This window comes from Hyperolius riggenbachi, chromosome 2 (genome assembly GCF_040937935.1).
Source record: "Hyperolius riggenbachi isolate aHypRig1 chromosome 2, aHypRig1.pri, whole genome shotgun sequence".
Taxonomy (NCBI): Eukaryota; Metazoa; Chordata; class Amphibia; order Anura; family Hyperoliidae; genus Hyperolius; species Hyperolius riggenbachi.
The window spans coordinates 437,326,894-437,350,569 of NC_090647.1; the positions used below are offsets into that span (position 1 = coordinate 437,326,894).

The 23,676-nt window shown below is 44.3% G+C and overlaps 1 protein-coding gene across 1 annotated transcript in view; it reads right to left on the bottom strand.

Annotated features, from left to right (window-relative positions):
• Window positions 1-23,676, bottom strand: part of POLA1 (DNA polymerase alpha 1, catalytic subunit) — a 463,756-nt gene that overhangs the window by 417,551 nt on the left and 22,529 nt on the right. Inside the window, 7 exon segments of the mRNA XM_068269965.1 lie at window positions 3,568-3,740; window positions 9,771-9,924; window positions 11,210-11,390; window positions 11,753-11,857; window positions 13,540-13,602; window positions 16,249-16,364; window positions 18,115-18,189. Of these exon segments, the coding sequence (XP_068126066.1) occupies window positions 3,568-3,740; window positions 9,771-9,924; window positions 11,210-11,390; window positions 11,753-11,857; window positions 13,540-13,602; window positions 16,249-16,364; window positions 18,115-18,189 (867 nt within the window).

Genomic DNA, 23,676 nt, shown 5'->3' on the forward strand with positions numbered 1-23,676 from the left:
AATTGGGGGGGAATAGGGGGAGAAGATTCACAAGACACCCCTGCATCATGAAGGCACCAGGTTGAGTATATATTTTTTCCCCTGGTTTTTGGCCTCTAAATCTAGGTGCATCTTATGGTCAGGTGCGTCTTACAGTCCGAAAAATACGGTACTTTTTTGTCTTTTAAACACAAAGTAAAACTGAGGGCTTTTAGGAAAGTCCTATAAAGGAGTAGGACTAAAAATACAATGGTTTATTTCAGATTATTTTCAGTTCAACGTTACTTTCAGAACCCATAACTCTAAATGGCAGTTTCTCTACAGTCTGATTGCTCAGTTCTGATAACTAATTTGAGGTCAGTAATCTTCCGTGTGGCTGAGAAGTGTGATTTCCATTTGTAGGAAAAATGTTAACTGTTCAACAAATCAATATTTGTCTGCATAACCATCACAAGAAAACCTTTTGTCATTAACATGAGAGACATAGATCACTTAAAAGGACAACTGAAATGAGAGGGATATGGAGGCTGCCATATTTATTTCGTGTTAAAGGAATACTATCTATACCCAAGTGTTCTAAAATGACAATGTACAAATAATGTCTAAGTAGCTGTGTAAACATTTTTCTACTTTTCATGTTAAATATCAGAGGCAAAAGCTGTAATTTATTGAGGGTAGGATTTAGCTATATTGGGACAAATCAATTGCAGAAGGGGTGTCTGCTTCAATGCACAGCCTGATATGCAACTCTAACATATCAAACTCTGAAAGCAAAAACAATATGAAAAAGCTGTGACAATTCGTTACATTTCCTCTGCTCTCTTCAGACACTTCAGTCAGAAGCAGAGCTCCCAACAGCTGCAGCTCCTGTGTCCTGTCTCTCTGTCACACACAGAGCTACACATAGAGTTAACTGATCAAGTGTGAGGGGAATTTCCCCTCTCCTCATGGCTCAGTCAGCGTCAGTTTTGTCTTCAGTAAACTTTAAATGTATTTTGCTAACAGTAAACAAAGAAGTTGCTACTAAAATGTATACACCAGTACTTAGCAGCACTTCCCAAACAATTCCTGTGTCAATTGAAAAAAATGTCAATCGATAGTATTCCTTTAAGCGATACCCGTTGCCTGGCAGCCCTGCTGATCTATTTAGCTGCAGTATTGCCCGAATAACGCCAGAAACAAGCATGCAGCTATCTTGTCAGATTTAACAATAGTGTAATAAACACCTGATCTCCTGCATGCTTGTTCAGGGTGCAGGGTTCTCCCCAGGATCAAATAGGTGGGCGGGCCGCCCAGTTGAGATAAGCCCCCGTCTGGCTGCATCACACACTGGGCTCTCTCCTCTGTGCACGAGATCTCGTGCTTTCCAGCAGGCTTACAGTTATTGGCTCGGCGGAAGGCGGGACCATCTGACTGCAGCATGCTCTTCCAGGAACAAGGGACTCTAGTGCCTGTGAGGCTATAAAGGCAGGGCTGGGCAAACTTTGGCCTATTGGCTTTGTAGTTCGGTGCCTCCTTTCCTCCTCACAGTTGCGTCACTAGGTCAGTTGTCCCTCTCCCTCCCCTCTGAATGTGTATCCGTAATTACTTGGCCGTCTCTGTGGCACTTCTGTTTAGAAGACTGTAGTGAGGAGTGGGAAGTGCAGGCACTCACTCACCTCCTCCCCCGGCTGTCACAAGACGCATGGAGCAGCTTCGGACTGGTTGCATAGAGGGGGATGTTTTGGCTGCCTGGAGAACGAAGCTCACTGACAGCACAGCAGCACTGAAGGGAAAAAAACCTACTGATCCGACAGGTACAGGCAAAAGGCTTGTAGCTGGCAGCCAGCTGTGACCTCAGTCAGTAAGGTTAGTTTGCACACAAAAAAAAAAATATGTTCCAACGTTTATTCTCCCCTCCCCCCACCTTTTTTAACCCTAAGGATACACTAATAAGCCTTTGAAATCACAGGGGCCAGCATGTCCTTTCAGACCATGATGCACTTTGCATTTTCACAACAACAACAAAAAAACACAATTCTTATACATGTGTGAATTTGCAGCTTCTCAGTGTGATCTGTAAGGTCCAGGGCACACCAAAACCGCTAGAAGATCGTCAAAACCGCTAGCAGATCGTCAAAACGCTAGCGGTTTTGGGAGCAGAGAGCCGATATTTGCCGGGTGCACACTGAGCTGATTTTGTAGGAGATCCGCCAGCCGCATCCGCGTGGCTAATGTATCTCTAGGGGCTGGTGCACACCGGCGGTTTGAGGTTTTAAGCAAACCGCAAACGTGCAGCAAGAGCCATGCGGATTCGGCCGGCGGATCCGCCCAGTGTGCACTGGGCCTAAGACATAATAATCCGAACATTTATATAGCGCTTTTCTCCTGTCAGACTCAAAGCGCTCAAGAGCTGCAGCCACTGGGGCGCGCTCAGGAGGCCACCCTGCAGTGTTAGGGAGTCTTGCCTTGAACTCCTTACTGAATAGGTACAGACCCTAGCCAGGATTCGAACCCTGGTCTCCCATGTCAAAGGCAGAGCCCTTAACCAGTACTCTATTCAGCCACTCTGAAAATAGTAAAAAGATTTTTAGAAGGAAGCCCCAGGTATGTATAAATCTTTTTACCATTTTCAGCTCTGGTACACTTTAAAGTGAACAGTGCTTTTTGTTTTATTTGCAGCTACAGAAATCCGTCTGACAGTGCAGGTGAAACAAACATCATATAGTTAACACGTGTCTAGAGCTATACAGTTGTATGTATTGGGCATCTGGTACACATGAACATGCGACACAATTCTTGATCAAATTAATACATTCAGCCGGAAACAATGGATGGGGTCCACAAACCGCAGGGAAAACTTTACCAATCAGATGATTGGTAGAGGAATCAACCCCAAAAACATTGACTGAATAATCGCGTTCGATCGGTACCATTAACGATGCGCAATACATATAACTGTATAGCTCTGGACATGTGTTAACTATATGATGTCTGTTTCACCTGCACTGTCAGAAGGATTTCTGTAGCTGCAAATTAAACAAAAAGTACTGTTCACTTTAAAGTGTACCAGAGCTGAAAATAGTAAAAAGATTTATGCATACCTGGGGCTTCCTCCAAAAAATCTTTTTACCATTTTCAGCTGAGCCCCTTTAAGACAGATGGCGTATTTCTTAAAGCACACCTGACATGAGAGCCATATGGAGGCTAAGTGTTCTCCCCAGGCTCTTTTGGCCAGATGCTCCACCCATCGAATTTTGGTGTGCACCCGGCTGACATCAGCTTGTTTCCTCCTCCCATGTTGTAAGCAGCGTTGCGTCAGCCCTGCATTCCTCCGGTTGTGCCCCACCCGGCTACTTTTTCATGCCACCCGGCTGGAAAAAAATTCTGGGGAGAACACTGAGGGTGTATGGCTAAAAGTATTAGAGGCAGAGGATCGGTAGGATAGCCAGGCAAAACTGGTATTACAAGGAAATAAATTAAAAGGAAATAAATATGGCAGCCCCCATATCCCTCTCGCTTCAGTTGTCCTGTAAACCTACATTTTTAACGGTTAAAATTAGAACATGGTTAAGAATTTTGCAGACGTCAATAAGTTGTGCTACTCACCTGGCTGGTTGTACTGATCTTCATAAGCATCCAGCCAATAAAATCTAAACGCCTGTTCTCCATCTTCACCAGTTACTAAGGGAAGAAGGCTTGGGTCTACCTGGACCTCATTTGTCACAGGCTCAGTCTCAACTGGTATTTGGTCCCAACATGACTTGGACACTGAGGAACTGCTGAAAAAACAGATGTGTTTGTTAAATAATTTTACTGAGCTATCAGACAAGTTAAATCTCAAAAGACACATTGTGTGAAAGTAACAAAATTTGAAATTAAGTTCACAGCGCTCAGCCATGTATAATAATTCTGCATGTCAAATCACTGCCCATAGAATTCACAGTACTGCTCCGTAACTGATCGCGTTACTCTAACTCGCTTCATGTAGGCTTTGTATTAAAGTCTATGGCCAGTCTCCATTGCAGTTCACACTCATAATGCATGCCTTATGCAATGGACCACTGTGAATCCAGCCTTATACATTTTATAACTAATTGCAAACAAAAATAAACTATTAAAAAGATCGAGGCAGTTGAACTCTGTCAGACATGATTCATTATTATAAAGAATATATTTGAAAGCCTTATTCCTTTCTCACAAGAGTTTTTTCTATATCTAAGATATCAAATATAGACAAAACACACTTCGCGCTGGCACTGGCCCCTTTTAAAAGATCCAATATAATTGTTACACAAACCGGGTCGCCACCTCTTTCAATAATGTAAACAAACCACCAAGAGGCAGGCGCTCACAGTTGTACACAATGTTGGCTTAGTGCTGGTAATTCATGTATCATAAAGAGTCCAATACACATCCCCCGTCAGTCCCCAAATGTCCACACAATATCTGCAGATTGTTGTTATCGCATCAAATTTCAATCCTCCTCTCAGAAGTCCATCAGTAAATACAAAGACAGAGCAGCCGTCACCACACCCAAGTGAGTGCCACTCACCGTGTGTTAAGACCTATTACCAGGTCAAGATTCGCCTCTGGGACCGTTACAGGTCGTCCCCCACCGCTCCCGGCAGTCTCCCCTTCACTTCCAGTAGCTTCACCTTCCTCCACACTTGCACCTCAATAAAAACGCCTCAACATAGCGTAATACTGTAGCTTTAATTAAAATTTTTTAAAAAACAATTGCACTTACAATGTTTCTGTTGCATCAAGAGCGTAGAGTTTTGTACACACGGGCTCTCCCCCGTATTGTTGGCCGGCTGGCATGCGCAATCCCTGCAGCTGGAGGGTCCTGACCGCCGCGCGCTCGGTTCCGCTCTCCTCCTTGCCCTGGACACGCCGCTCAGTTCGTGGGTTACTGCGTGAGTGTCTTCCGCGTCTAAGCCCCGCCCGTGTCCCGGGCAAGGAGGAGAGCGGAACCGAGCGCGCGGCGGTCAGGACCCTCCAACTGCAGGGATTGCGCATGCCAGCCGGCCAACAATACGGGGGAGAGCCCGTGTGTACAAAACTCTACGTTTTTTAAAAATGTTTAATTAAAGCTACAGTATTACGCTATGTTGAGGCGTTTTTATTGAGGTGCAAGTGTGGAGGAAGGTGAAGCTACTGGAAGTGAAGGGGAGACTGCCGGGAGCGGTGGGGGACGACCTGTAACGGTCCCAGAGGCGAATCTTGACCTGGTAATAGGTCTTAACACACGGTGAGTGGCACTCACTTGGGTGAGGTGACGGCTGCTCTGTCTTTGTATTTACTGATGGACTTCTGAGAGGAGGATTGAAATTTGATGCGATAACAACAATCTGCAGATATTGTGTGGACATTTGGGGACTGACGGGGGATGTGTATTGGACTCTTTATGATACATGAATTACCAGCACTAAGCCAACATTGTGTACAACTGTGAGCGCCTGCCTCTTGGTGGTTTGTTAAGATATCAAATGTTAGGAAGTTGACCACCCGACAGGTAATTATTATTTTGATGTAATTATTATGTCTCACAATGACATCCAGTGCTTTAAAGAGAGACTCTGAAGTCTCCAAAAAAAAAAAAGTTTTATTTCCTATTACTCTTAAGTATTAATGTCCCGCCTGAAACGCTGCATCCCCGTGGCTGAACGCTCACTTATTCCCCCAAAATCCCTGGGCAAAAATCCACAACTTTCAAAGTCATGCATTTTGCTGCCCGAAAGAGACAGAACTTTGGGCTGTAGCTCTGCCTCCATTCGTGTTAATCTGCGCTGATCACCGCCTCTCTCCGCCCCTCTCAGTGAAAGAAGACAGAGGGGCGGGGAGAGGCGGCAATCAGCGCAGATTGATGTGGATTAGAGGCAGAACTACAGCCCAAAGCTCTGCCTCGACACGGAAGCACTGCCCAAATCTTCCCCGGGGGATTTCGGGGAGGGGGGGGGGTTGGAATTAAGTGAGCGTTCAGCCGTGGGGATGCAGTGTTTCAGGGGGGACATGAATACTTAAAGGGAACCTTAACTGAGAGAGGTATGGATGTTTCCTTTCCAACAATACCAGTTGCCTGAATGCCTGGTAGACCTGCTGATCTCTTTGCTGCAACAGTGGATGAATCACACACTTGAAACAAGCATGCAGCTGATCCAGTCTGACTTCAGTCAGAGGACCTGATCGGCATGCTTGTTGAGGGGATGTGGCTAAAAGTATTAGAGACACAGGATCAGCAGGAGAGTCAGGCAACTGGTATTATTTTAAAAGAAAAAAATCCTTATCCTTCTCAGTTTAAGTTCCCTTTAAAGGGAAGGTCCAAGCAAAATAAAAAAAAAAAAAAAAAGTTTCACTTACCTGGGGCTTCTACCAGCCCCATGCAGCCATCCTGTGCCCTCGTAGTCACTCACTGCTGCTCCAGTCCCCCGCTGGCGGCTTGCCGACCTTGGAGGTCGGCGGGACGCATTGCGTACATTTTTACGCATTCTCGCTAGTGCAGGAACATTAACACATACATTTTACGCAATACTGGTTCAATGCATAAAAATGTACGCATTGAACCAGTGACACGTAAAAATGTATGTGTTAATGTTTCTGCACCCGCAGGAATGCGTAAAAATGTATGCAATGCGGCCCGCCGACCTCCGAGGTCGGCAAGCTGCCAGCGGGGGACTGGAGCAGCAATGAGTGACTACGGGGGCACAGGATGGCTGCATGGTACTGGTAGAAGCCTCAGGTAAGTGAAACTCATTTTTTTTATTGTGCTTGAACCTTCCCTTTAAGAGGAATAGGGGGAAAAAAACTGAGTTTTTTTGAGACTTCAGAGTCTCTATAAACTGATTGTATAGTTATATTGAAGTATGTTTAAAATAAGGCACTGATCAAAAATGCAATGTACCTGCACTATTTAACAACATTATAGTGATAGTAAACAAGCTGCAGTCTGTGCCGATGTCTGCTTTAATATGCTTTGAAGCTATCCCCATGACTTCTACAGGGTAAACTGACACTATACTCGGCGTATTTCTGCTGTCATGCTGCTATCACATGTATGCAAGATGCTTCTGCCTACGTTTTTAACAGTAAGGCCCGGTTCACATTAGCGTTCGCTATCCGGATTTTCCAGATCTGATCCGGACCGCATACTGTACAAACGGAACGTACGTTCCGCATAGCAATGTAAAGGCTATGCGGACGTTCACACGTGTCCGTTCCGTACAGTACGGAGCCGGATCGGATCCGGACTACGGATTCTTTTCCAACATGCGCTATTTTTTGGGTGCGGCTCTCCGGCCCACGCACCCGGACCGGAGCCGGACCTGAGCCTGACAGCACCATCAGGAACACAGAAACCAATGGGGAACGGAAGGCACAGAACACACTGCCTACAAAAACCTGACGTTCTACCCCACTTCCTATGCATATCCAAGCGGCCATTTCGGATGGGGACACATGGACCAAGCATGTCTGGAGTGGAGCAGCAGTGACAGACGTGCTGGAGCTGTTTGGCAGAATGTCGGAGGTGGAGGTGAGGCCTACAGCGGAGGAACCTGATTCTACAGGTGCACCTTCTGCTGACCCCAACATTTTTTTTTTAAATTTCGCTATTTTTTGCCCACGGATCCGGATGGCAGCCTGATGCATGCCTGATACAAACGGACCGGATCCGGATCAGAACCGTACATTTCTGATCAGGATCAGGTCAGGATCCGATCAGGATCCGGTCCGTTTACTTGCCAAAACGCAAGTGTGAACGGGGCCTAAGCATTAGCAGGAATTAAACTTTTTTTTTTCTTTTTCTTTTTCTTTTTTTAGGAGGAAAAAAAAATAAATAAAAAATCTATTGCAGTCATGGATTGGTATTATACCAATTTGTTTTAGGCACACTGAAGGGCCAGTTCCCACTGGCAGCACCACTGCTGGCTGCATTGGAGTACAGAACAGCCCCATTCAGTAAAAGTGAATGGGATTGCAATGAGTGCAGACATTTTTACATGGTGTCACATCACTCTGTCGGTTGTGTGACATGTGGTCGCTGTGCCTATGAATGGGGGGGGGGGGGGGGGGGGACGTCCAGGCAGCAGTAGGGAAAAGGCAGTGAGAGTAGCAAGTAGCCCTCTATCCGTCTATTAAGTACACATTAGTACAAATATTTACACTAATACTTTCATGAGAATTTGAAGGTCTTGCAAAGCCGTGTTGCCACTATGAAGTCCACCAACACCTAGAACTGAATTCAAATTCTCATATTAATCAGGATGGAAAGTATACACAAAACAGTGCATAGATGTAAAGTGCTCCAGAGGAAACTCTCTGGCCTCGTTTCCACTGCGTCTTGCGAGATGAGATGCCAGCACAGCTGTGACGTGTCTTGCAGCCAAATCCCTCTAGCCACGCTATGCACGGCTATGGGATTCGGACGGGTGACGCAAGCATTATGCTGCAGGGCCTCATATTTTTCCCCGGCCACAAATTCAGATGCTCTGCATAGACTTCTACAGGCTGCGTTTTTGCATAAATGGAAACCCAGCCTCTGAATCCCATAGAGCAGCATTTCTCAAACATGTCCTTGTGACTTCCCAATGGTGCATGTTTTGCAGGCGACCTCTCCTATGCACAGGTGGGGTAATTAGGGTCTTCTAAGTTATATGGATTCCACGTAGCTGAGGCACTACTTACCACACCTGTGTATACAGGAGGTGACCTGCAAAACACGCACCGTTGGGGATTCACGTGGACAGGTTTGAGAAACACTGCCATAGAGCCTTCCTGGTCCTCTCACCATGCCTTCAGTCCACCGCTGGCCCCCGTGAAAGTCCACTCCTTCGGGAGTCCTCGGCATCCATACTATGCATGCACGAGCGCAGTACAGACCCGCTTGTCTTTGGAAGTAATAGGGGGTATGCAGAGGTTGCAACCACACCAGGGCCTTTGAACCAGAGGGGCCCACCCCCTCAACCACAGTATTAGCTCTTCAATGGTGCTATGCTGGTAATGATCACTTCTACATATGCTTTGAATAATGGTAATCAAACTATTTTCCTCCTCTGCTTACACCTCTTACACTGTGGATGTCCTTGGCAGGTTTGCTTAATTGGTTTTCTGATTGTTAAGTATAGAATGCTTGGGGAGTCCAATGTAAAAACTTGCACTGGGGCCCAAAGCATCTTAGCTATGTCATTGGGGTGAGAGTACTTCCAAAGTCTTCACGAGGACTCCAAAAGGTCTAATCCACTAATTGGTTGAATAACTTTCATGTCAGTACAGCAGTGGACAGAGGGCAAAAAAAGAGGCCCAGGAAAGCTCTATGGGATTCAGAACCTTCCCTCTCCATAGGCGAGTAAGTAACTTTTTTTTTTTCAGGTTTGCTTTAGTATTACTTTAAAGGAGAACTGTAGTGAGAAGTATATGGGGGCTGCCATATTTATTTCCTTTTAAGCAATACAGTTGCCTGGCAGCCCTGCTGGTCTATTTGGCTGAAGAAGTGTCTGAATCACAACAGAAACAAGCATGCAGCTAATCTTGTCATATCTGTCAAAATTGTCAGAAACACCTGATCTGCTGTATGCTTGTTCAGGGCTTATAGCTGAGAGTATTAGAGGCAGAGGATTCGCGGGATAGCCAGGTAACTGGTATTGCTTAAATGGAAACAAATATGGCAGCCTCCGTACACTGCTCTCTACAGTTCTCCTTCAACATTGCCATTATTAAGCTCTCTTGTGGGGGTTGGGGAGGCAGTAAGCTTTTTTTTTTTTTGCAGTAGGTGCTGCGATTTCTGGATACATTAGCATAATTCCACAACTTACATGTAAGCCTTCTCATCTGCCTCTTTAGTCACTTCCTTAAAATGGGATTCCCTTTTCACAGAAGTGCCACTGCTAGGTTTCACATCAACAACCTCTTCCTCCATTGGTTCATCAAAATCTCCATCATCAAACTCAAGCATTCCTTGATCTTCCTCTGAAACCGCAAAGCAAAGAAACAGAATACACACATGGTCTTCACAGATCAGATCACCTAGGATGTTGTACAGGCAGCACGGTGGCGCAGTGGTTAGCGCTCTCACCTTGCAGTGCTGAGTCACTGGTTTGAACCCCACCCATGGAAAATCTTCAAGGAGTTTGTATGTTCTCCCTGTGTCTGTGTGGGTTCCCTCCCACATCCCAAAAAAATACAGATAAGTTAATTGGATTCCCTCTAAATCGTCCCTAGATTATGATACATACACTATACATATTGACTATGGTAGGGATTAGATTGTGAGACCCTCTGAGGGACAGTTAAGTGACAAGACTGTATATACTCTGCATAGCGCTGCGGAAGATGTCAGCACAATATAAATACTAAATAATAATAATAATAATAATTTTGTACAGTCAGCCTATTCATAGTCTGTCACTCATTCTTTACAGGTCCTCTTTACAATATAAATTAGGTTTTGCAGTCTGAAAAAGCTAATAAAATCCATGTTAAGACTTAGTAAACTCACTTCCAGAACAGGTGCACCCAGAGGATTACTGTGAATGATGGAGGGAATTTATAATGCCAAAGGGAATGAAAAATAAGTAAAGTAACCCACTTTCAAGAAACCGCAACAGAAGCCTGCCCTGGAAGATTCCCAGAAATGCCCTCTGTGTGAGTCTAAGAAGGATTTTTATAAGTCTTCTTCCAGGAGAGTGGCACCTGCAGGTTAAGGGAGGAGGCCACTCACCTAGCGTGAGACACTGTGGAATCTTAGGCTGGTGTCTTTTCATTGTAGCACAATAGCATGGAGCGACTATTAGGAGTAGGCAGTCCATCCCATTGTGCTACCACAATAAGACACTCAATTACTTGCTCGAATGAGTGACTGGCCAATGACCTGCCAGAGATTGGTCAAGAGACACCGGGGGACAGAAGAGACACAAGGGAGAAATAATTAGGGAGATTGAGGGGAGAAGATCCACAAGATGCCCCTATACCATGGACGCACCAGGTTTAGTTTTCTTGATATTTTTTTTACCCTGGTTTTTGTCCTCTAAACCTAGGTGCGTCATGGTCCGGAGCATCTCATGGTCTACAAAATATGTTAGATAGTGACACACAATGGCCTCAATTCTGGTCGGGTTTTTGAACAAATTACTGCATGTGGTAATTAGCAACTCTGTTAGGTTTTATGCAGTTTGTAGTGGAGTTCCTATTCAGGCAGTGTAATATATATATATATATATAATCATATCTTGATTTCATGCAGTGAACCAACTACCTGTAGATGTTTCTTCTACTTTATTCTCACGTTCACTTTTAGCAATTGCCATTGCTGTGTCAGGCTCTTCTTTAACCTCCACCTTCATTGAAGATGAACTGCGGGCAATCTTGGGAGCAGAACTTTGTGCATTTTGCGGTTTGACAACAGGAAGCACTTTCCTGACACTTGCAGATGAAACCTAAAAAGATTTAAACAAAAAGTATACCAGAGATAACAAGGGTGTAATTGAAACGTTTAACACTTAAACCCCCAATGCTGCATCTATCCTAGTAGCTAAATTTAAAATGATGCTTACCTTTCAACTCTGTTCCAAAATATATGAACGTCAAAATGTTTTACCAACCAGTTTTTAAACTTTCACTGCACAGCTGACTCCCCAATACCAGGCAACTAGGGAAAACCGGGAGCTAGCCTTCCATAAAATGACGTGGTGCCAAACCTCTGGGTGCAGATGGCAGGTGCAGGGGGTATATCATTTCATTTAATCAGTGATCCACTTGGAGAAATAGAGGAAATATAGATGCAAGTTGGTGGTATTACCTTGGAGACTGGAGGTGTAGTAGGTACAGAAAACGGGTTGAGAGGTGCTCCAGCAGGGCGCTTCTTCTTTAGCGTCATTACTGGTGGTGGTGTTATCTGTGTAGGCTGCATAACAAAACCATTATAAATACAATTACTCACAAAACATTCGCGTCTCTAGCAAACGGTCTCTTGTAAAAACCATGTCTGTAGTAAATAATACATTTCTAACAAATCTAACAGCAAACCTAACAAGCAAACCAAAATGCTACTTTCTCGATGTGAAAAATGTATTTAACATAAAAAGACACAAATGCTGCAGTGGCTGGATAGTGTAATGGGTAAGGGCTCTGCCTCTGACACAGGAGACCTGGGTTCAAATCTTGGCTCTGGCTGTAAGCCAGCACCTATTCAGTAGGAGACCTTGGGCAAGTCTCCCTAACACTGCTACTGCCTATAGAGTGCGTCCTAGTGACTGCAGCTCTGGCGCTTTGAGTCTGCCAGGAGAAAAGCGCAATATAAATGCTCTGTGTTTGTTTGCATTTAAAACACTCTTGATGAGGATCACAGTAAAACGATCATATTTAACCACTTAATGACAACCAGACTTATAAAAATGACCAGACTTATAAAAACGTTTTTATAAGTCAAGCAGTGATGCTGCCGCTGTGCGCGTGGACACTCCCGCGTGTGTGTGCACGTGAGATTAGTGAGGGAAAAAAAACACCATAGAAAAAATATTATATTGTCACCATACTTTGTACTAGAGACATAATTAAAATGTTGTGATAACTAGGACAAATAGGCAGATAAAATGTGTGGGTTTTATGTACAGTAGCAGTGTTTTTATTAAAACTATAGGGGATGAAATTGGAGAAAGTATTTTTTCCTCGTTTTTCCCTTTAAAATGCATAGAAAATGAAGTAATTCCTGAAAACAAATACCAACTCCAAAAAGCCTAATTGGTGGTGAAAAAAAACAATATATAAATCATCTCATTGTGATTAGTAGTGCTTAAGCTATTGGCAAATAAAAGGGATGAGCATGGAAAGGTGAAAAATCGCTCTTGTCCGTTAGGTTAAAGACCGCTTCGGGGTGAAGTAGTTAAATTTTCAATTTGAAAAGCAAATTCCCCAGTGCAGTTGTCTTCACCACAATATTGCCCACATTCTCTATGGCAAGTCTATTTTAGAAAAGAGATGTTTAACAAAAAATAAATAAAAAGCAGCATTTAATGATGACATATTCTGGAGTGCTTTACAGAGTGACTTCATATAACAAACTGTCCCTCAAAAAAAATAACCCTAACATACTCGTAATCTGCTTTCCCCACCATAGTATATAAACAAGAGAGCTGGAAGGAGGCCCACACAGATGTTGAGAAAACATACAACTTGCATGCAGATAGTGTCCTGGCCAGGCAAACTTCACACTCTAGTTTGCAGGTGACGAACTCAAGTCTTCGAGGGCCCGATCCAAGCCACTGTTTAGTATGGGCTGAGAAAGGTGTTCTACTTTATGAACCACACCTTTCCAAATTCAGTCCCATTAATTTGAGCTGTGCCAATAATGTGTGAGGACCTCCGCCCTTGAGGACTGGAGTTGAAAATCCCTGCTCTAGTGACTAGCATTCATGTTGTACAATACTATACTACAGTGCATTACTTCATTCCTCAGTCTCTGACATGTCATAAGTTTCAGACTTGCAAGCAGCAGGGCTGTAGGCGGAGCTCAGTAAGAGGATTATGGTCATGGATGTCACATGACCAACACACAAGAAAGATTATTGTTCTGTTTCTGAAACTTACCTGGGATTTTAAATCTTGTAATAAATCACCCAATAAATCATCTTTTGACAGGTCCACAGACTTCTAAAAAAAAAAAATAAGAAAAAAAAGTTAAAAAGCTTCATCACTTAAGCTAATTAAAAGGTTAAAAAAAAAGTAATTTATTTTAAATTCAGAACATAGCAGGGAACAATGTGGCCACCTTCAGGCCAACTGGGTTAAGATAGCCTTGCCAGGAAGTGAGGGAAACAATCCCAAACGCTATCGGAGAAACACTGAGGGCTTGTTCACACTGCGGGCGTTTTTGGCTTTTTTTCGCCCGCCTGCGGTTTTAAAAATGCCCCCCCGACTGCATGGACAATGAATGTCTACGAGAAAATTCATATCAGCACGGGTCGTGCGCTGTGCGGCTAGGAAAGCAGTGCGTGTACCATTTTCGGGGCGATACTGCCTCAATGGAAGGTATAGGAAAATCAGCCAACACGTACAAAAACACGCATTAAGGTGATTCCGCTAGCGTTTTTTAAGAATAAAATACCTTGTATTTATTCTTTTATGGGTCAAAGTTTACTTCCTCACTTGCATCAGGGAATGCATTACAAAACCGCTCTGGAAAAAAAAACCGCTTAGAAAACCGTATCGCCCACCCAAGCGCCGGGAATCGAAAAAAATATACGCGTCAAACCGCCCAATGCGGACGGACACGCAAACGGAACGCAATGTGAACGAGGCCTCAATGCCTTTTTGCATTAGGCTGGGAAAGGTTGGTTCTTTATTGCTCTGTCCCAAAGCGAGGATGTTTACTAATAATTGTGAGTTGATGCATATTTTATGCAGTTTGGAACTGAACCAATGAAATGCAGTATTTGACAATTTCCACTGACTCAATTCTAAGCTGCAAAAATGTAAACAAAATTTGCATCAGCGCATAAACCATCTTCTATTTCCCGCATAGGAAACGTTCTCTCAGTTTTGATGCAGGGGATTAGGGAGACCTCAGTAGGGAATTTCAATTACCCATTTTATTAACAGATTAGATAATGGCAAAATGAACAAAAAAAACCTACTAAAAATTTAGGACCCTCAATCCAGTTCTGATACATACATTGATCAAAAACCCTTTTTAATCAAGCCTGAAACCCCTTTTATAATAGCAGGTAATTCCTGTGCTGCATTACCCTAGTTTGCCGCTATGGGCAGAAAAAGCAATGAAAGTCTACGTAGACTTTCCCACTTATTGCAGTCCCTTGTGGTGAGCTGGAAGTATCCAAGCTGACGCAAGGGCAACAGTGCATTACCGCAAGCAACGCACTTAAGGCACGGTGCTTGGGGTAAAGCAAGTCTATGGGTGACGGACATAACAAATGACGGAAGCACGGTGCGTCACAGGAATCTCAGTGAGGGATGCCCAGCAGGGAGTATGTCACTGAGCGGGGATGGCGCTATGCATATGACCCTCTCGGCGCACTCCGCCGCCTGGTCATATGTTTGTCATTTTTTTGCGTTGCGGTGGGAGGTGGCAGGAGCATTGCATCCCCACTGCAAAGCAAAAAATATATGTAAAACTGGCCTGGAAAAAAAGGAGCAACATCCACAAATCTGTGAATTGTATAAAATCGATACAAAGCTAGCGCATTTTAGATGATATTTGCCCCCACTTCTGCTGACATCAGTTCAATAATGATAAGACACTAAAAATGTAGATGTAGTGTTCGGTTTTATCTCGGATCTGAAAGTACAGTGTTCTTTCTACAACATATAGATATACACACTCAGATCATTACCATATTTTCCGCTGTATAAGATGCACATTTTCTCCCCAAAAAATGGGGAGAAAGTGCCTGCGTCTTATGCGGCGAAGGCATCCCCAACTTGCAAACACCCACCGATATGAACCGCCGACCCGCCGTCATTGGGGAATCCCTGCCTGTGTGTACTCACTGTGCCTCCCCCCCCCCATGTCTCAGCTTTCCCCCATTAATCATCTCCTTGCCCCCTCTATGTGTGCGTCTCCCCTGGTCCCCACCACGTGTCTCCACTATCCCGTTGTATATCCTTCCCCCCTCAGTGTCTGAGGCTTACCAGATACATGCCGCTGCGAAGGCTGCACACACCCGGCTTCTCCAAATGCTGTCTACTGGGCGGCTTATACTGACTGCGTCATCAGTAGCTGCGCAGTAGAGGAAGCATATGGAGAAGCCGGGTGTCTGCAGTCCTCGCAGCGGCATGTATCTGGTAAGCCGCTGAAGCTGCAGACACTAAGGGGGGGGGGGGGGATATACAACAGGGATAGCGGGAGGAGATAAGAGCGGGAGAGCGAAGGCACGGGGGGAATGACACATGGGGAGACGTGGCACACAGGCCACATGGGGGAGAAGGGACACACAGGAAGACACATGGGCACACAGAAGGAGATAGGACGACACATGGGTAGACATGGGGGACAGAGGAGGGCACCATTTGGGGGATAACCTGTACAAGAGGCTCCTGGAATATGGACGCACCAGGTTTAGTATGTTTTATTCCCGTAGTTTTTGCCCTCTAAACTTGGGTGCGTCATATTCAAGAGTGTCTTATATGGCGAAAAATACGGTAAATATACCACTCCCTCAGCAGGCTACCAAAAGGCCCACATGATGCCAGAAACATTCTAGGTCCAGAAAGCAAACCTATACACAAAAACAATTAACAGTAACTTCAAAGCAGGTAGAACAGTCTAAAATGACTTACATCCGTGGTTTTCTTCCCAGCACTGGCCATAAACATGGACTTGATGTTGTTTGGTTTGGACACAACAGACTTTTTCACATTTGATTTCTCTTTAGCTGCTCCCTTAGCACCTTTCCCTACCAGAAGAGACAGAGAATGTAAATTTCCTTCTATACAATTTCTTATCCATGAAAGGAAAGCAATGTTAGATCTACAGTTGTTTGCAAAAGTATTCAGCCCCCTTGCAGTGTTCCACATTTTGTCACATTACTGCCACAAACATGAATCAATTTTATTGGAATTTTATTGAAAGACCAATACAAAGTGGTGTACATGTGAGAAGTGGAAAGAAAATCAAGCACGATTCCAAAAATTTTTTGCAAATCAATAACTTCAAAGTGGGGTGTGCGTAATTATTCAGCTTCCTTTGGTCTGAGTGCAGTCAGTTGCCCATAGACATTGCCCGATGAGTGCTAATGACTAAACAGAGTGCACCTGTGTGTAATCTAATGTCAGTACAAATACAGCTGCTCTGTGACGGCCTCAGAGGTTGTCTAAGAGAATATTGGGAGCAACAACACCATGAAGTCCAAAGAACACACCAGACAGGTCAGGAAAAAAGTTATTGAGAAATTTAAAGCAGTCGTAGGCTACAAAAATATTTTCCAAGCCTTGAACATCCCACGGAGCACTGTTCAAGCGATCATTCAGAAATGGAAGGAGTACGACACAACTATAAACCTACCAAGACAAGGCCGTCCACCTAAACTTACAGGCCGAACAAGGAGAGCGCTGATCAGAAATGCAGTCAAGAGGCCCATGACTCTGGACGAGCTGTAGAGATCTACAGCTCAGGTGGGGGAATTTGTCCATTGGACAACTAATAGTCGTGCACTGCACAAAGTTGGCCTTTATGGAAGGGTGGCAAGAAGAAAGCCATTGTTAACAGAAAAGCATAAGAAGTCACATTTGCAGTTTGCCACAAGCCATGTGGGGGACACAGCAAACATGTGGAAGAAGGGGCTCTGGTCAGATGAGATCAAAATGGAACTTTTTGGCCAAAATTTAAAACGCTATGTGTGGCGGAAAACTAACACTGCACATCACTCAGAACACACCATACCCACTGTCAAATATGTTGGTGGCAGCATTATGCTCTGGGGGCGCTTCTCTTCAGCAGGGACAGGGAAGCTGGTCAGAGTTGATGGGAAGATGGATGGAGCCAAATACAGGGTAATCTTGAAAGAGAACTTCTTGGAGACTGCAAAAGACTTGAGACTGGGGCGGAGGTTCACCTTCCAGCAGGACAACGACCCTAAACAAAGCCAGGGCAACAATGGAATGGTTTAAAACAAAAAATATCCATGTGTTAAAATGGCCCAGCCAGAGTCCAGATCTAAATCCAATCGAGATTCCGTGGCAAGATCTGAAAACGGCTGTTCACAAAATGCGGTCTATCTAATGTGACTGAGCTGGAGCTGTTTTGCAAAGAAGAATGGGCAAGGATTTCAGTCTCTAGATGTGCAAAGCTGGTAGAGACATACCCTAAAAGACTGGCAGCTGTAATTGCAGCAAAAGGTGGTTCTACAAAGTATTGACTCAGGGGGCTGAATAATTACACACACCCCACTTTGCAGTTATTTATTTGTAAAAAAAAAATTGTAATCATGTACGATTTTCGTACCACTTCTCACATGTACACCACTTTGTATTGGTCTTCACATGGAATTCCAATAAAATTGATTCATATTTGTGGCAGTAACATGACAAAATGTGGAAAACCTCAAGGGGGCCGAATACTTTTGTAAACCACTGTATAAACAAACACAACAAATTCTTAGAGTAAAGTTACAGGATGAGAACGGTTAGTATTTGACTAGAACATACCTTTACCCACATGCGTATCTTCTCCCAGGTCATCATCAAAAATCTCTCTTCCATCCTCCACATATCCTTCTCCATCTGCAAATCAAAAAACAGTTCTTAACTGCACATAAACAATTTCAATTACCAGTTGTAAAGCAACAAAGCAGGAAAAACACTGAGGGAGGAATAAATTGGCAAGGCACCATAGAACCAGATGACTGAACATTGCCAGAGTTGAATAAAGACAACCATGTTTAATCTAAGTTTCAATATATACTACAGGTACTAAGAGTCTGAAGCAGCTACAATAAATATAAGTACACAATATAACTTCAAAAGAAAGTTCAGAAGGGATGAGGAAAAATAAACATTTTTGAACATTTTGAAACCAAGTCTAAGAATCCTTTTAAATTGTTTGCTAGGGTAAGAATATATAGCAAGTGAGCTGTAAATGTCAATTTGTTATACAGAGACTGTTCAGACATGTCACACCTTTGAAAGGTGCATTGTGATGGGTCACGGTGGCAAAAGTAAACCAATCAAAGGCCCTAAAGTGCAGAAAAGAGGTCATATGCAGAGTGTCAATGCATCACTGTGTTTTAATGACAAATCAATATCACAATAAAGATCAGTGCAGAAATCACACTTCTAAAAATTATTTTTTTTCTGTTTTTTTAATTCCTAAAGGACACCTGATGTGAGAGGGATAAGGAGACTGCCATACTTATTTCCTTTTAAAACAATACCATTTGCCTGGCAGTCCACTGGAACATAGCCATAAGGGGATGGAGTGAAAATCCAAGGGAGAGGGATGGAGTTATGAAGATGGCAGGTAAGTAGTGATGAACACATGGGTCTTTAAAGAGAATCTGTATTGTTAAAATCGCACAAAAGTAAACATACCAGTGCGTTAGGGGACATCTATTACCCTCTGTCACAATTTCACCGCTCCCCGCCGCATTAAAAGTGGTTAAAAACAGTTTTTAAAAGTTTGTTTATAAACAAACAAAATGGCCACCAAAACAGGAAGTAGGTTGATGTACAGTATGTCCACACATAGAAAATACATCCATACACAAGCAGGCTGTATACAGCATTCCTTTTGAATCTCAAGAGATCATTTGTGTGTTTCTTTCCCCCCTGAGGGGGGAGTGCATAGCAGAACCACAACACTGAAGAACTTGGCAGCCTTCCAGACACAGGCTGACAAGTCTGACAAGGGAAAGATACATTGATTTATTACAGAGACTGTGATAGTACAAAGTGCTGCAGTAAGCCAGAACACATTAGAATAGCTTTTGGAACTTGTAGGATGATAAAAAAACAGGATGCAATTTTTGTTACGGAGTCTCTTTAAAGCAGACCTGAACCTCAGAACTTCCGCTCTGCTGTAAAAAGATAAGCAACAGCATAATAACCTTTAGGGTAGAAACACACTAGGCAGAATCGCATATGTGTTTTCCACTATGTGCTATGGGGAAAATTCCTGAGATTCTGCCTAGTGCCTTCCCTTACAGAAAAACATTTCCTTGTTAAGCTTAAAGAGCCACTGCAGAGATGCTGCAGTGTGGTTACTTCCTGGTACCCTGGGAGCACAGAAAGGGTTAACTTACTTGCTGAGACGGGTGAATTAGACAGGCTGTTCTCTATAAATATACACAAGGTGCACATAGGGTGGATTTCTGTGCGTTTTTCCTTCTCGCCTGTGCAAGAGCTCAGGTCTGCTTTAACCACTTGAGGACCGCAGGCTTTACCCCCCTTAAGGACCAGACCCTTTTTTTCCATTCAGACCACTGCAGCTTTCACGGTTTTTTGCTCGCTTATACAACCTACCACCTAAATTAATTTTGGCTCCTTTTCTTGTCACTAATAAAGCTTTCTTTTGGTGCTATTTGATTGCTGCTGCGATTTTTACTTTTTATTATATTCATCAAAAAAGACATTAATTTTGCCAAAAAAATGATTTTTTTAACTTTCTATGCTGACATTTTTCAAATAAAGTAACATTTCTGTATACATGCAGCACAAAAAATGTGGACAAACATGTTTTTGATAAAAAAAACAAAAAACATTCAGCCTATATTTATTGGTTTGGGTAAAAGTTATAGCGTTTACAAACTATGGTGCAAAAAGTGAATTTTCCCATTTTGAAGCATCTCTGACTTTTCTGACCACCTGTCATGTTTCATGAGGGGCTAGAATTCCAGGATAGTATAAATACCCCCCCAAATGACCCCATTTTGGAAAGAAGACATTCCAAAGTATTCACTGAGAGGCATAGTGAGTTCATAGAAATTATTTTTTGTCACAAGTTAGCGGAAAATGACAGTTTGTGACAAGACAAAAAAAAAAAAAAAAGTTTCCATTTCTGCTAACTTGTGACAAAAAAAAAAATGAAATCTGCCACGGACTCACCATGCCCCTCTCTGAATACCTTGAAGTGTCTACTTTCCAAAATGGGGTCATTTGTGGGGTGTGTTTACTGTCCTCGGATTTTTGGGGGTGCTAATTTGTAAGCACCCCTGTAAAGCCTAAAGGTGCTCGTTGGACTTTGGTCCCCTTAGCGCAGTTAGGCTGCAAAAAAGTGCCACACGTGGTTTTACCGTACTCAGGAGAAGTAGTATAATGTGTTTTGGGGTGTATTTTTACACATACCCATGCTGGGTGGGAGAAATATCTCTGTAAATGACAATCTTGATTTTTGTTTACACACAATTGTCCATTTCCAGAGATATTTCTCCCACCCAGGATGGGTATGTGTAAAAATACACCCCAAAATACATTATACTACTTCTCCAGAGTACGGCAATACCACATGTGTGGCACTTTTTTGCACCCTAACTGCGCTAAGGGGCCCAAAGTCCAATGAGTACCTTTAGGATTTCAAGGGTCATTTTGCGGCATTTGGTTTCCAGACTACTCCTCACGGTTTAGGGCCCCTAAAATGCCAGGGCAGTATAGGAACCCCACAAATGACCCCATTTTAGAAAGAAGACACCCCAAGGTATTCCGTTAGGAGTACGGTGAGTTCATAGAAGATTTTTTTTGTCACAAGTTAGCGGAAATTGATTTGTATTGTTTTTTTTTCAAAGTGTCACTTTCCGCTAACTTGTGACAAAAAAATAAAATCTTCTATGAACTCACCATAGTCCTAACAGAATACCTTGGGGTGTCTTCTTTCTAAAATGGGGTCATTTGTGGGGTTCCTATACTGCCCTGGCATTTTAGGGGCCCAAAACTGATTAATCTGGAAACCAAATGCCTCAAAATGACTGTTCAGGGGTATAAGCATCTGCAAATTTTGATGACAGGTGGTCTACGAGGGGCCGAATTTTGTGGAGCCGGTCATAAGCAGGGTGGTCCTTTTTATGACAGGTTTTGTCGTCATTGAAGTGCAGGAAGCGCAGGATGGACTCAAATCGTGTCCTGGACATGGCAGCAGGGTACAAGGGAACATGATGTACTGGGTTCGTAGACCAATACGTCCGCAATACATTCTGTTTCATTAGTCCCAAGTGAAGGAGAAGGGCCAAAAAGATTTTAAGTTCGGAAACTTGGACTGGTTTCCACCGGAAAGGCTGGGCATAGCTGCTATCCGGGTTCTCGGTGATGAATTGTGTGGCTTTACAGTTGGTCTCAACCACAATTAAGTCCAAGAGAACCTAGGTGATGAACAGCTGCAAAAAGTCTAGGGCCGTTCCTAGATGAGCTGTCGCCACCTGGACTCCAGACTGGGCGGTGAAAGGGGGCACTACGGGTGCGGTGGAATCAGGGGATTGCCAATCTGTATTTGCCAGCACCTCTGGGAGTCTATGGGTACTACGGGCCCGTCTTATTCTTGGTGGCTGCGACGGGGGTACTACTGCACGTGCCACCGTACCAGTTTCAATTTCCATGCTGGCGCTGACCACTTCACCAGGGTCTACGGAAGTACTGCTACCAAGTCCAGGAGATGCTGCGCTGCTGGTGCCTGCCTCACCAAGAAAACTATCAACAGCGCTAGCACCACCCTGCTGCCCTTGAGGCGGATCCTGCGCCACCTGTGGTCTAACGACATGGGGTCTGGTACGCCTGGCTCTAGCCGGGACCAAAATCTCGTCATCAATTTTGGTCAGAGAACCACTGCTTTCCACAGGTTCAAATTCGGACCCGGATGATTCGTCGGCTGAGTCTTCCCAAACGCTCTCATCCGACTGGTCCATGTACCTGTATACCTCCTCATCGGAAATCCCCCTTCTTGCCATTGTGGACTGCTAAATTTATGGGGTTTTCCCCCGAGACTACCCAGAAAAAAAGAGCACCTACCTAGCAAAAGGGAGTATTTGAGAGGTAGAAAGCTGTGGTCACTGAGTTTTGATTAAAAAAAAAAAAAAAAATCAAAACTGATCTTTACAGCACCACAGCTAGTGTACAGTGTTTTTGCAGTGATCAGAAAAAAAAAAAATCTGTCACTACAGTGGGGCGGCTGAACGCAAGTGCGGGCGAACGATCAGGCGATCGGGTAAACACTGCGTTTTTAGTGGAGCCTACACTAAGGTGACCCTAATGTACTGCTATAGATCCGTCTGCGATCAGGAATGATCACTAGATACTATATAGTACCAATGTGGATTAGCGACAGTGATGGCGCTGAACGGTGAATGCGGTGCAGTGGGCTGGGCACTAACTGACCCTAACAAAGGGGCCTAGCTAACTGGCCTAACTGCTAACACTAGTGATACTAAAAAAAGTGTCAGTTTTCACGGATCACTGTTTTTAGATCACTAGGATAGTAACAGGGGGATGATCTGGGGTGGGAGGGGTTTGGGGGTGGTGGCGAGTGGGGTCTCAGAGGCAAGCAAACAATCACGGGACAATCAAAGCCGATCATGGGACAATCAAATACAATTACAGCACAATCGAATCCAATCACAGCACAAGCAAATTTAATGCACTCGGAAGGTGGTGGTTGGAGGTGGGGGGGGGGGGGGGAGGGGGGAAGTGGGGTCTCAGAGGCAATCAAACAATCACGGGACAATCAAATACAATTGCAGCACAATCAAATACAATGCACTCGGAAGGTGATTGGGGGGGGGGGGGGTCTGAGGGCGATTTGAGGGGGTTGGGGGTTGATCAGGAGCCCGCACGGGGCAGACTGAGTCCTGATCTGATGAGAGGCATACACAGGGGGTTACTGATCGAAGATCAGTTAGTGATTGCTGGGGAGGACAGATAAAAACGATGCGCAGGGGATGTAATCAGGAGGGGGGGGTCTGAGGGCAATCGAGGGTCTGGGCAGGTGATCGGTTGCCCCCTCGGGGCAGTTAGGGTCTGCTCTGATAGGTGGGGGTGCTGAGGGGTGATAGACAGGTGATAGACAGGTGATCAGAGGGGGATCAGGGGGTAAGGTAGCTGTATACAGATGTATACAGAATACAGGGGGGGTAGTCTGGGATGGGGTCTGGGGGTGATCTAAAGGTAGGGGGGGGGGGGGAGGGGAATCAGGGGTGATTAGGAGGCAGTTAGGGACCTAATCTAGGGGATAGCGTTGATGGTGACAGGGAGGGTGGGTTGGGGTTTTAGAGGGGTGCAAGGGTGCTGGCA